The following is a 15,066-nucleotide window of genomic DNA, read 5'->3' on the forward strand; positions in this document are numbered from 1 at the left end:
CAGGATTCAGTTCCTCTTGGGCTGCTGCACTGAGGTCTTCCTTCATATGTTGCCACATGGACCTGTCTGTAGTGCATCTCACAATATAGCAGCTGGCTTCCCTTAGACCAAGTAAGTGAGAAAGCATAAGAGAGGATGCAGAAGATGAAAGTTGCAGTCTTTTTATAACCTAATATTATAAGTTACATCCCATCACTTCTGCCATATTCTACTAGTTCGAGGCAAGTCATTTAGTGCAGCCCACACTCAAGGGGGGAGAATGACACAAGGGTATGGTGTCTTTCATTGGTGGCCATGCCAGAGACTGCCTAGCACACCTACCAGACTGAGCTCCTCAAGGCAGGAGTTGTGTCTCATTCTTCTTTGAAACTTCAGCACCTTGTACAGTTCCTGGCAATGAACTGGTGCTCAGTGAATTTGGCCAAATTAAGTGGAATTATTTTTCTACAAGAATCTGATCACAATTGGGTAGATTGCAAAGTCCACGAGAACCCTCAAAATTAGACTAAAATGATTTAGAAACATAAAACAAAGTGTCTAAGTGTCATGAGTATGTCAGTCCTCTACTTCTAGGTACTTCTATGATTGCTTCCCAGGCTCACATAGAAAAGGATAGGAAAGCAGGAAAATATATTTTTTCCTTTTGATTTAACACAACTCTGTGGAATATTTTTAGGGAGAAAAAATGAGAATGCTGCTTCAAAGGTCCTCAGGCAATTAAAGAACTTAGACCACTCATTAATTCATCTTCTAATTCATGGATGATCAGCAGTTGGAGGATCATGGGGAATCAAGTGTTGACTAATCACTGCTGTTTTCCACCAGCTATCCATCAATTACAGACATAATGAAATTCTCCTGGATGTACTCAGGACAGTAGGAAGTACAGGGATTACAGGGTCTCCAATCTAAGCAATGGTTTCTTTTTCAGGCTCATTTTCCTAAAGAAAACACAGAGCCTTTAGCCAGGGCCCATGGTTGGATGCTCCTGAGGTCCAGAGAGGTCTGGAATGCACAGCCAACGTCAGGGCTTTGCATCTGAAATCGATGTCGGGCTCTGAACAATGATTCAGCCTGGCCTTCACACACTGTTATGGGGCAAGAATCACTTTGGGCAGCTGGTTGCCTGCAATCTACAATTCCAGAGAAGTATTTAAAAGGAAAGTCATCCTGAATTGCTCATACTGATGACCCTCTTCTCTTAGTCACTTCCTGCCTGGCAATATCTGCTGCTGTCACACAGCAGCTCAACCTAGCTCAACCCAGATCTCATATTCCTCATCAATGGAACCTTACCCAAGGCCTCTGTCTACCTTCCGTTTATGACAGCTCATCTGTATAGGCCCAATTTATTGCATGGGGGTGGGTGGTATGGTTGATGAAAAGTCCTTTAGATTTCTAGATTTCTTTTGCTTTCTGTCTTGGCCATCTTTTGTTGTGTTGACATTGGACTCGGACTGGGCTGGTCAATATGGGAAAGTTGACATGAATTCTAGAAGGACTTACCGGCTATTTTAATTTCTTTCTTAGTTTTTTTTTTTTTTCTTTTTTAACTTCGAGTTTTAGCTGGCAAACTTTAGAAGGCTTGTTTATCCTACTAAGCAGATGGGCAATTGGGGATCAGTAGTATCTCTAAAAATACCATTTGTGGGTGGCATAGACAAAGCCACAGCTACATGGATAGCAGATTCTAATGCTTTAACTTAATATATTGAAAAACGAATGCCCAGAGAAGTCAAGTGACTTGTCCAAAGGACTCAGGTGCTGTAATATATCTCAAAGTGCAGCAGTTGTAACTTGAGGGCAGGGGTGAATTTTCTCACTGCTATATCCCCAGTACCTAGAAGAGTGCCTGCCATATTTATATATTCAACAAATACTGTCAAAGGAATGAATAAATGAATAAATTATTTTTTATCCTCAGCTGCAGTGACTAATTAGGGGCTTTGGGGTCATTACTATGACTCTCAACATATTCCTAGTGCTGTGCATTGGCCCCAAGTCGAGTCGAGTAAGTTGTATAAATCCAGGTCAAGGATTCCTTATCCCATTATTTCACTTTAAGAAGACCAACCATGATGCATGCCCTCAGGCTTATAGACAGGTGTAGATCTACTTCCTGGGGACTCTACCTTGGACCACACTTGACCACGAAAACTTGGGGAATTTCTGGGACCATTTGAGAATGGCACCATGAGCCCTTGGCTGTTTAGCCCATTAAAGTGCCCGTAATGCTCTTGCATGAATGTGCTTTGTATGGTTATTTATAAGAATGACTGGTGCAGTAGCCCCTGGGGCTTGCATCCCATGTGTTTCCTGGGTGCCACAGACCTTGGCAGCTGGAGGAGAGGATAAACAAACCTCTAAGAGGAGTGGAACTGGATGCACAGGAAGGTGTTTTGCCCAAGAAAGGGCAGCCACAGCTCACACTATCATTTATTTTTAATGCTTTTTTGTTTGTTTGGTATTTGTCCTTTCCATTCTCTTTCTCTTCTTTGTCATCTTTGAAGTGCAATAAAAGTGGTGAGAGAAAAAGGGAGCCATTCACATGCCTCTGGAGTGCCATTGTGATCATTGATTTGCAGGTGTCTTCAGCGTTAGAAGTAACATCTGGGGGCAGATAGAGATGAACCTTCAGACCTTTGCAGAAGGCTTACAAAGCAGGGCTTGAGAAATAATTTTGTGAAGCAGCAGTGCCCAGTTATCCTACTTGCCATAGTATGTACATAAAGAAGTTGAACTCTTGATTGTTCAGAATTGGTCCATCTCTTTCCCCTTTACAGATTCAATAAATGACTGAGCCTCCTTCCCTCCACCTGCCAAGCTGAGTCTCAAAGTGGAGGATCATGAAGAGAGGGGGAGGGAATGGGGCAGAGAGAGAGACAGAAGAGAGAAAGGAAAGAGAGAAGAGAGGAGAGAGAGAATGAAAATGAATGGATCTGATTGAATGAGATAGCTTCCCAAAGAGAACTAGTAATAATTTTTCTTCTCAAATTACCCTGTAGCATGATGATTCAGATATGACTATACTTTGCAAGAATGCTTTAGCTAAACTTCATATATACATTTGCAATTTGTAAATACCAGGAATTTTATATGTGTTTGAGAATATAGAGAAATATTCGAAATTTGAGCCAAATTATTTTCTAATGAATGCCCATGGAGACTTGTTTTTGGTGCTATTTTGGGTTGGAATTGATTCTATGTATTTTATATAATACAATTTCTATAAACCAAGCATCAGAACCAGAACAAGGAGCACAATTTGAGTTTTGCATTTACTTGCCTGAGAACCATGGATATTTAAGTTCTCTTTGCCTGAGAAATTAGCTTTTAAGAGATCAACATTGATAAATAAGGTAATAAAGTATAATTAGATGTTTATAATTTCACGTTGAATAAATAATAGACCATGCTGATTTCAAAGTTATTTGTATTTATTTTATTTATGTTTTCAACGCATACCTAGGAAGATAATTTTTTTTCCTGGAGCTCTAATTCAATCAGCAATGTGGCTTAGCCTAGTCCAAATTAAATACCAGCGATAATACAATAAAAACTCTTTTAATAAGGATCATAATGTAAGAGACACATGTCATAGCAGTTTGTGTACTTCTTTTGCCCAGGGTTTGTTGAAAATGAACTGTGTTTCTCTCAATGTACTGAATATCTGTAGAGGAGGTTGACTAGTAGGTGACTCAGGTTAACTTTTAAGTTGCAATCATAATATGAGCTTAATCCACAAGGTATATTTAGATATTTTCTCCCCTAAAAGGCTGGAAATACCCTTGTGTTGGGGCAGTTGTGTATTAACATGCATAGAAATTGGCAGCTGTGAATATGAAACTAACACTGGTTTTGCCTGGATATTTATCTGTGTGCTTTCTCACTCAAATACCACAAAATCTCATTTGCTGTCCTTTGAACATTTTCAGCATCTGTGCCCATGTTTCTATAAAGACATGAGATGTGTCCTTCCAGTGCCAAGGCTGCTGTCACTGCTTTCAGATGCCTGCCTTTCCTTTTCTACTGAGCTCAGTAGGCTGTAGTGTCAGAAACACCAGGTACTCCCAGCCTCATGGATTATCATCTGTCTGAGAAGTTTCCCATACCCCATTGGTTTCCCTTTGCCTCCATCTGCTGAAATAGCACCCTGAAGCCAAATGCTGATCTCCCAAAAGCCCACTCCAGCAGTTAGATCTCCCATACATAGTGGCCATGGGTGACTTACCCAGTGTCAACCTCTAGGGAGGATTGAGCTCAGTTCTGGAAGGGTTAGGGCTGAATCAGGAATGGCTCTTCACACCAAGTTCACCACTGACCCAGCTAAACAAGCTAGCAGGAGATTTACTGAATGCTCCTGATAGAATAAATTTAGAGGAACACCCGGGAAGGACTTGGTTTTTAATGATCCGGCTGGGCTGAATCATGCACACTGCACCATTTTCTAAATTCATTTTGGTAATTGGAATCTTAGAAATGCTCTGTTGAATCATGGCACCCAGGGGGGCCTAGGAAAGGTTGTCGTCCCTCCACTACACTGGGCTATTTAAACAGCAATATGGGTATTTCTTGCTTTAAAGAAAACTGGGGATATGAAAAATCTACATTTCCAAGCAAGTATTAAAAGTAATTGCTGTTGTTTCCATTAAAAACAACTGCAATTACTTTTGCACCAGCCTAATACCCTAGAGAATGAGGGTTAACTTTACATAAGAGATTAAGATAGGAATCCTCAAGTATCGAGTGACCGTAAGTATTATAAATTATAGTCATGTGCCTTATAGCCATGTGCCGCTTTTTTTCTTTCACCTTTGAATTGGAAAGACTGTATTTGTTATTCTCTTACTTTCAAGGTGTTTAGGAATTAGTTCTGGGCAAAAGTAAGGAGTTCTATCAGTGAACCTTAGAAACGAGCTGTTATTACTTTCCTGAGACACTTCCTTTTGTCTAACAGTGTGTATTGTTGAAGTAATTTTTGTAGCAGGTAAGAAGTCTCATTCTTGCAGTTTTATCTGGCAAATGATTTCTGCAGTTTTTGGAGAAAGGTACAGGAGCAAATCTGTTATTGTGGTCCAGATAGGAGCATTTGGTTCTGGGCACAGTTTTTGCACCTGCTGATGGCTAAACTTTTTGTGTCTCACCCTCTCTGGCTGAGAAATTACAATAGTATTTCCCTCCCCTACTTTCCTCTTGCGCTGGAGTGATGTCCTGAGTGTGGAGGGAAGGAGTTCTGCAGCCGCTGCTGAGGCCCGTCTTAGTCCTGCATTTTATCGGGATCTTGAGGCTGTGTGAGCTTAGCTCCCTTCCTTCGGGTTTGAAGATCTTCAGGAGGCCGATGACTTTCTCAAGATGGGAACGCAGAGAACACCATGAGATTGTTTCAGAAACTTCCAACAGGCATTTCCCAAACCCACTTGCTACCATCCATCGTCCAAAGCTATCCCAGAAAATGTCTTCATAGCTCAGCACAGGAGTCTTAGAGAACTTAGACACAGAGCTGGCTCTCAGTAAATATTGGTGGAATGTCGCTAAATGCTTGCAGCACACACCGCCTCTGGCCCCTCCTCACAGAGACAGCTCAGATGCACAGTTGGCTGCTGAGTTCTGTCATGCTCTGGAATGTGCTGACTTTCCTTCCTCGGGGAGATGGCATGACTGAAGGGTGTTATTGTTAGTAGGGCAGCTTTTGCCCTGATCTGTCAACATTTCCTCACTCGGGCTCTTTATTGAGCAACAACAAACTAGAGAACCTGTGGCAGTAAACACAGCTGACCGCCTTCTCCTTCTTGAAACCTCTTCTTTTGGTTACTGTGACCCCATACTCACCCAATTTGCTTCTTACCTCTTGCCATGCTTCTCTCTTTCCTTTGCTGGTTCTTTCTTTTGATCTTGGAGGACTTGAGCTCCTCCAAGCTCAGTCATAGACCCTTTTCTCTATTCTCCTTTCTTCTCTCCTCTTCGTTTCTTCCCCTAGATACTTGCTCATTCCCTTTTCCCTAGATAATTTCATTAATTCTCATGGTTTCACTTATCACCTATTTAGCAGAAACTTCTGAATTTCAACCTATACATTCAACTATCCACTCAACATTTCCACCAGAAGTCTCATAGTCTCAGTTTTAGCATGCTCAACACAGAAGGAATCCTCTTCTCCTATGTGGTCCCTGCAATCCTTCTACAGTCTTCCTCATCTAAGTTTCACTGTATTCTACAATCTACCTAGTTTCTTGGGTCAGAAACTTGGGAATATTTCTCATCACTTTCCCATATTCCCAACATTCAAACAATAGTCAAGTCCTGTCAAGTATTTCTTTAACATTTCTCAAATTTCCACCTTAGTTGAATCATTCTTGTATCTCTCCTGGTAGCTGCATTAGCCTCCTAACTAGTTTCCTGGCAACAATTCTTACATTCCTGTACCCTCCCACCCCTCAACAATTCTTTCCTTAGAGAGCAGCACCTTCATCCTTCCTTCCTCCCTTCCTCTCCCCTCCCCTTCCCCTCCCCTTCCCCTCCCCTTCCCCCTTCCCTTTCCCATTCCTTCTCCCCTCCCCTTGCCCTCCCCTCCCCTTCCTCTCTCCTTCCCATCCCCTTCCCCTCTCCTCCCCTTCCCCTCCCTCCCTCCTTCCCGCCTTCCCTCCTTCCCTTCCTTCCCTTCTTTCCTTTCCTTCCCTTCTGTGCCTTCCGTCCCTTTCATCCCTTCCATCCATTCCCTTCCCCTTCCCTTCCTTTCCTTTCCCTTCCCTTCCCTTTCCTTCCTTCCCTCTTTCTTTCCTTCCTTCCTTCCTTCTTTCCTTTTCTTCCCTCCTTCCTTCCTTCCTTCCTTCCTTCTTTCCTTTTCTTCCTTCCTTCCCTCCTTCCTCTCTCTCCTTTTTTCCCCTGTCTTCCACCTTCCTTTATTTTTGATAATTTAAATTTTTATTTGTTTTCCTTATTTTCAACTATTTATTTTAACATAATTATAGCTTCATAGGAAGTTACAAAATATATTATAGAATGGTCCTTGAGCTCTTCATTCAGTGTTCTCCAAGGGCAACATCTTACGTAATTATAGCACAATATCAAAACCAGGCAATTGACATTAATGTAATCATAGACTTTATTCAGATGTGATTGGTTTTACATGCACACATACATATGTGTATGTGTATGTATAGTTCTATGCAATCTTATCACATATGTAACCATCACTACAATCAAGATATAGAACCACTTCATCCCAATAGCCCTCACACTAAAGAATGCTCCTTTAAAAACAAAATGTGATCCACTCACGCCTTGCTTAACAGCCTTTAATGACTTAAAAGCCCCAGATTCTTAAATAAGGGCTGCAGATACCTGTAATCTGCCTCCAGCTACCTCTGCAGCCACCTCTTACCCCTTTCCTTTTGCTCACCAAGCCTCTGCTCACTGGCCTTTCTCTTCCTTGTAATTTGCTAAGCTGCTTCACTGCTCAAAGCCTCCACCCATGCTGTTCCCCTTACTGGGAATCATCCTCTTCCCACCTAGCTAACTTCTCATCCAACACATATCAGCTTAAAGATCTTTCTCAGGGAAGGTTTCCTTGACATCTCAGTCCAGGTTAGGTTTTTCTATTGTTTGTTTTTACGGCCAATTATGATTTTCCTTCATGGCATTAATTATACAATTGTAGTTGATAGTTACGTGTGTAGCTGATTCGTCTGAGGCCTCTTTGGCTAGGCTGGAAGGGCTTGAGATGTCTTGCTCATCCCCACTGTGTCTTTTCTGTCCAGTGCAATGGCTGGCCTTGTAGGTGCTCAATAAGTACTTAATGAATAGTTATCCTAAGCTGGCTGGGTGTGGCTGGGGTGTGGCACAGAACTGGGCAAAGTCAACTTGTCTATATGAGCATCAGCTCCATGACCTCAATGTTCATGCTCTCCGTGGTGCCCTGTCAGAGAAACTGGGCATCTGTGGTCATACCACATGGAGTCCCAAACAGGTATTTCCTGCCCTGTACCCATTCCAGTGTTCTCTCTGAGAGATTGGAATAGGAAGTAACCCTGGCTAGTGTTCCTCTTAGACAAATCTTTGAGATGCTTTCAAGAATATCAGCTGGCTGTTCACCGAGGCTTTTAATGTAAGGCTTCTTTCTCTTTGGGGCCACTGTCATGGTGCCATCTTGATAGGGTTATTAGTTCAGAGCTGTGGGAGTCTCTAAGTTAGATGGTACCTGATAAGTCCTTGAAAAGCTTTTAGATCAGGCCTCTCCTTGCTGCTTCTGCCAGTATTCACTAAGTGTCCCCTCCCTACCACCAACAAGTCATGTCCACACCCCTTGCACTCTCCAAGATAACTCAGCGTGGTTTCTATTTGTGGAGCTCAAAATGTGAAGGATTCTTATGTTGGCCGAATAGACGGTATTTCATCCAAAGGGCCATGATATGAACAGTTCTCTGAAGATTTGAAAGGGAGGAATTGGGGGCTTCTGCTAAGATGTGGCTTTGCCAAGGGGCGGTGGTGCCATGAGGGATCCTGTCTGTGGAAGACACTAGATTGGCAGCGCTAACCATGATTGGTGTCCCCTGTCTCTAGCATCCTTCTTTAAAGCATATAATCCTTCAAATGAAAGAGGCAACACAAGGCACTATATAATGGGTTTGGCGGAATTGGAAGCTCTGGAGAACGATGAATGCTTGGCAATGCGCAAAGCGTCAATTTTTTTTTTTTTTTGTGACAGAGTCAGTAGTGGGCTTTGCCCTGGGTGCTCTGGGCAGATTCTGATCTGGTTCACAGATCTGGGAGACCTGGGAATGTTATCCAAGTTTTCCTTCCATGCCAGATAGAAGGCCAAGGGTCTTTGCATTCTACAGTTCATGGCCATCCTCTCCCTGCAAGCATCTCTCTTTTAGGTGATCTAGGTCTGAGGACTGAGTCCAGTTCTGCAGGCCAAGTCTTGGACATGGCTCACTGGGGCTGTGCTCGAAGGTCACAGCTTATTGTCCCTCCTTTCGTCTTGTGATTGGGTTGGCTTCCATGAAACTTGGGATGGAGAAAAGAGTTAGAACCGGCGACCAGTCCTTTTAGGATAGACCTGGCCATTTGCTCTGATGCTACATTTCTTTGCCGTCCCTGCCAGGCCACTTCCTTCTGTAGTCCCTGGTACTGTTCAGGGTGCGGACTTGTGCTAGTCTCATGGGTGTGGGCATGGCATGGGTACTTTAGGTAACAGTGCAATGCCTCATCCTACTCCTGAGCACTGACCCTGGGAACCTCATACAATCCTTCTGATATCCTCCCTTGCACCCCAAGGCAGTGTAAATAACTGGTTGGATCAGAAGGCCCAGTTCCAAACAGTTCTTACCTGTTGTGCTGCCACAGCTGACGCTGGGGCTTGGAGGGTCCCACAGGTGTCCCTCATAGTGCTACTCCAGGCTGCGTGCTCTGGAGTTTCTTCTCTCGTTCTCTCTGGTAACGGCTTTCTGTCCTCATCAACTGGTTACACCTACTGGGGAACATGATCTTAGTGCAAGCAGAATTGGATATGCTTATATCTCTGTTTTGCCCTTGATCTGAATAACGGGGTGGTGAAGAATGTGGGTAGGGCCCTGTCTGGGCCCCCATTTTTTTCCCTATGCCATGCTACCCTGCCCTGCTTGCACACTGGGCATCGATGTGTTTCCAGTTAGTGGTGTTGAGGGGTGGCAGTTCAGACTTTGGCCCTAACTCTGCTGTTTCTGGCTTCCTCCAGGTCACCCAACCTGCCTGCAGTTCACCCTGAACATGACTGAGGCTGTCAAGACCTACAAGTGGCAGTGCATAGAGTGCAAATCCTGTATCCTCTGTGGGACCTCAGAGAATGATGTGAGTTTGGGGCTTTCCCTGTGGGAGGGAGAAATCCACAGAGCTGGGGTCCTTTGAGGGGTGAAGAGGAAGGAAGGACTCTTGTCCTGGGGCCTGTTACCCTGGCACTTGGGAGCAACCTGGCCATTAGCAATTGAGGGCTCAGAGACTGGCAGTGGGGAACACTGCTTATGGCAGGGATGTATTTGACTGTTTCCACCACATTCCACAGTATATGATCTCATTTGGTCTAAATGTTAAATATAATAAGTGCAAACTTTTCAAGAACACTTTTTATTATGGGCAATTTCAAACATATACAAAAGCAGAGAGATTAATGGAATTGATGTACGCCCATCACCAGCTTTGACAAAGATCAGTACACATCCAAACTTGTTTCATAAATACCATGACCTCCCTCTCCACAGTCTCGGTCATAATATCGTTTTACCTGTAACTATTTCATATGTATCTCAAAAGGGTAAGGACTTACTTTTATACCTAAATAACCAAAATATTAACATAGCTAAAAAATCAATAATTCCTTAGCATAATCAAACATCCAGTCAACAGTTCTATTTCCTCAATCGTCTCATAAATGTTTCTATTACAGCCTGTTTATTTGAATTGGGATTCAAATAAAGCCCATACATTGCAATTAGTTGATATGTCTCTGAAGTTTATTTAAATATTTGTAGGTGCATATAAACATATATATAACTTCTTTAAATAACACATAGATTTTTCCCTCCATCTTATTCTCTTTATTCCTCCCTTAAATTCTTTGTTGAAGAAATCAGATCATTTGTTCAAGTTCTCATGACTGTATTTGACTGAGTGTATCCCTGTGCTGTTTGACATTTTCCTCTGTCCCTTGAATTTCTTGTCAATTGTTTGTTAGGGTTAGAGGCTTGATTCAGGTTGCATTTCTGCCTCTCTTTCTGTGTCTGTCTTTATCTCTCTCTCTGTCCTCTCATCAACTGTGTCTCCATCTATCTGTCTCTCTCTCTCTTTTGGCAAGACTACTTCAGAGATGGTGGTGTATACTTTCATCAGGAGGTATCTAATGCCTGATGTTTCTCTTTTTGTAAAGGTAGCATCTATTGATGACCCTTGACTAGATTAACTATTCTGTTAGGGGTTGCAAAATAGTGATATTCTTATTGGATAATTTCTTTTTTGGTTAATGGTTGGAGTAATTCCAGGAAGAGAAACTTGCCTAGTCTTTCATTTGGTTACCTTCAGGTGTAGATCATATAGAAATGGCAGGAAAAATGCTTGGTTCTTTCCCTTTGTCAGTTTTAAAAAAACAGTGTGGTTAAAATATCTATTTATGATTAAAAAAATTAAAAAATAGTAATTGTGGGATATCTTCTTAAGATGATAAAGTATTTGTACCTTAGAACTAAAACCAGTATCTTATTTAATGAGGAAAACACTAGGCACAATTCCACTAAGATTAGGAACCAGGGTAGGGTGCTCACTATCTCTATAACTAGGATTCGATACTATTCTGGAGACATTAGCTAATGCAATTGGACAGGAGAATTTAATTAGAGATGTAGGAATGGATAACAAAGTAATAAAACTCTGTTTTTATATGACATGATAGTATATCTGGAAAACCTTAGAGAATCAATGATAAGCTAACTCAAACATAAAAGGTAACAGATTATAAAACTAACACACAATAATTAATAACCTTCTCACATACAAACAATAACCAGTTAGAGAACATAATTCCATTTCTAATGGCAGCAAAGAAGAAATATTAAGGGATATATTTAACAACAGATGGGCAAAACCTATATAAAGAAAACTTTTAAACACTTTTGAAAAGACACAAAGAACAAATGGAAGGGCATCTTATGATCTTGGGTAGAATGACTTGACATTATAAAGATGTCAGTTTTCCTGAGTTAATTTATAAATTTATTTGAAGTCCAATAAAAATATCAATGAACTTTTTTATAGAGTTAGACAAATCGATACTTAAGTTCATATGAAGAAACAAACATGCAAAAATAGCCAAGAAAATACTGATAAACAAACTATGATGGAAACTAGCCCTACCAGATATTAAAACATACTGTAAAGCCTCTATAGATAAAACAGTGTGGTACTGATGCATGAAGAGACAAATAGACCAGTTGGGATAGAATAGAAAGCCCATAAATAGATCCAACAACATATGGAAATACAGTATAGGGTAAAGGTCACATCTAAAATTACTGGGTCAGAGACAGACTTTTAAATGAATGGTGCTGGAACAACGGGTAGCCATTTGAGAAAACACAAAATTAGATTTATATCTTATGCCATACATAAAAACAATCACCAGATACATTGGGGATCTATATGTACAAAGTAAAACCACGCTAGTACTAGAAGAAAGCACAAATAAATTCCTCTTTAATCTAAATACAGGAAAAGGTTTTCAGACTGTGACTCAAAATCCAGAAGCAATTAAATAAAATGTTGGTACATTTGCCTACATAAAAATTTTGCATAGTTAAAAACATGATAAAGTCAAAAGACAACTGACAAACTGGGAGGCAATTTTGGCAGCATGTACCACAGTTTAAGGGCTAATTCCCTATATAAAAAGAAGTGTTAAAAATTGAAGACAAAGGACCAGAAACCTGATAGGAAATGAGAAAAATGCATGAAAGACAATCCACAAAAGATATAAAAATGACCCTTAAAGATGCAAAAAAAAGTTCAAATGCACTCACAAAGAAACTCAAGGCTGAGATATCATTTCTTACCTATCAGATGGGCAAAAGTTTAAAAGTATGACAATATATTCTGTTGATGAAGCTATGGGAAAAATGGTGCCTTCATACATTGTTGGTGGGAATACGAATTAGTATAACCCTGTGGAAGGAAATTTGACAATACCTAACAGAGCTAACATGCACTTAACTTTTGACTAAGCATTCTCACCTATAGGAATCTACCTTGAAGATATACCCCCAACATGATGGAAATACATATGCATAAAGTTATTTGTGGTAGCATTGTTCATTATTACAGAATATTGGAAACAACCTAAATATCCATATATAGAAGAGTAGTTGTTGAATAAACAATGGCACAGCCATACAGTGGAGTACTATGTAGCTGTAAAATAGAATAAGGCAGATGTCTATGAATTGATGCGGAGTCATTTCCAGGATATATTGTTAAGTAATAAAGCAAAGTAAAATAGAATATCTATAGTATGCTGACCTTATTGTAAGAAAAAAGACACATAAGAAAACCTACATGCATTTGCTCACTTGTGTAAAACAAATATAGGAAGAATAAACAGGATGCTAATGAGATTGGTTATCTACACGGGTCTGGAAGAATGGGGTAGGGAAAAATGGGAATATGAAAATGGGGGCAGTAGGGATAAGGGAGGAACAACACTTCTTAGAGAATACTTTCTTGTGTAGCTTTGACTCTTACAACCATCGTAAGGTTTCACATACCTCCCAAATAGATAAATACTTAAAATCAACCAAGATGTAGGGAAAAACTAAAATGGAATAAAAACCGTAACAAATAAACCTAACTCTAACATAAATAGATAATGTAACCATAGAGTTATGAAGAGTGAGGAAGAAAAGAATAACCTAAGTAACTTTGGAAAACAGTATTTTGACTGTGTGTTGTAAAGCTAAGGGCAGAAATAACTGTACCACAAATACTGTACTCTAGTTAATTTATTTTCATAGGTATATGAATTAGTAATTCTGAAACTACATATGCTAGATTTGAACTAATAACTGTGTATGGTGACTAATGAGAGTCTAGTTTCTCAAAGTCAGAAAAAGAATAACTAAATAAAGGGGGGAAGGCTAGATTGAAGGCATTGGTTTGGAATAGTGAGTATTGCTATGAACTCATGATTTTATATACAGTGTATTATATATAGTTTATACATATTATATCTGTATCTAGCCATATGTGTACACACATATTAATAGACAGAAATAAGTAGAGATGTATGCATGTGTACCTACACATACATTTATTTCCTACCTGTGTGGGCTGGGAGGGCCTAGAAGCAATGACAACACAGAAGCAATGAAGACATATGGCATCAAGAAATCGGTTTCTAAACACCATTCTCTCATAAAAAGAACCATGGATCCTTAGAGAAATGGCTGATTCCAGGGCTGGGATGTAAAATATGCCAGATGAGCCTGGAATATTATGTGGTGTCAGAAAATAAGGAAGTGTTTTAAAAATGAAAGGGTATTTTCATGTGTCTAGAGGACACAGGAAGCAACTTGAAGGAACCCTTAATGGCCAAATCTAGGAAAACTTTAGCTTAAAAAAATGATATTATTAGGTTATAACCTAAAGAAAAAAATAAATATCTATACTAATGTAAAAATTGAATAAATAAGTAAACAGAGGAGAGGGTAAGCTCTTCCTTAGAGCAGAATTCCAGTGAATAAATGTAGTGGGAAAGGGGAAATAATCATTGGGAACACTTCACAGTTATGTGAGAACTGTCAATTGATGCTAAAATTAGTGGGCAAAAGTATGATGAGAAATAGGATATTTGCATAATCTCAAATATCCTATTTCTCTTGTTGAGGAGATAATCTCCAAGTATCTCTCCAACAAGATTACTTATTAGTATATTACAAAGGGAAAAACAGTAACTTTACAGTGGAAAATAAACAGCAGACACTACCTTAACTATATAATCACAGATAACATTACAAGTAATAAGACATACTGGCCTCAATTACCCCTGATACGATGCGCCGAGAAGGGTGCAACATTACTTTAGTGGTATTCTTGCTAAAAAATGCATGCATATGTGGATCTTCTCATGAGAAAAGATCCAACTGAAATTGAGTGACATTTACAAAATCACTGGCTTGGACTTTTTGAAAGTGTCAAGCTCATGAAAGACAAAGAAACTGAGGAACTGTCACAGATTGAAGGATACTAAGAAAACACAACAATTAAATGCAATGAGGGATCTTGGATTGGATCCTGGGGAAAGAGACATAGGTGGGGGGCTGGGCATGGTGGCTCATGTCTGTAATCCCAGCACTTTGGGAGGCTGAGGTGGGTGGATTACCTGAGGTCAGGAGTTTGAGAACAGCCTGGCCAACATGGGGAAACCCTGTCTCTACTAAAAAAACAAAAATTAGCCAGGCATGGTGGCACATGTCTGTAATCCCAGCTACTCGGGAGGCTGAGGAAGGAGAATTGCTTGAGCCTGGAAGACGGAGGCTGCAGTGAGCCGAG

General features: G+C 40.5%; 1 protein-coding gene across 9 annotated transcripts in view; it reads left to right on the plus strand.

Annotated features, from left to right (window-relative positions):
- The window catches only part of LOC105494301 (double PHD fingers 3), a 287,462-nt gene that overhangs the window by 257,515 nt on the left and 14,881 nt on the right, over positions 1-15,066 (plus strand). For 8 of the 9 annotated variants that reach the window (XM_011762612.2, XM_011762608.3, XM_011762607.3 and 5 more), the window contains one exon: positions 9,716-9,828. In XM_011762612.2, the coding sequence (XP_011760914.1) occupies positions 9,716-9,828 (113 nt within the window). Of the gene's footprint in view, positions 1-9,715; positions 9,829-15,066 lie in introns of those variants that run through there. The other variant, XM_071099909.1, reaches the window with a different exon arrangement.

Source organism: Macaca nemestrina, chromosome 7 (genome assembly GCF_043159975.1).
Source record: "Macaca nemestrina isolate mMacNem1 chromosome 7, mMacNem.hap1, whole genome shotgun sequence".
NCBI lineage: Eukaryota > Metazoa > Chordata > Mammalia > Primates > Cercopithecidae > Macaca > Macaca nemestrina.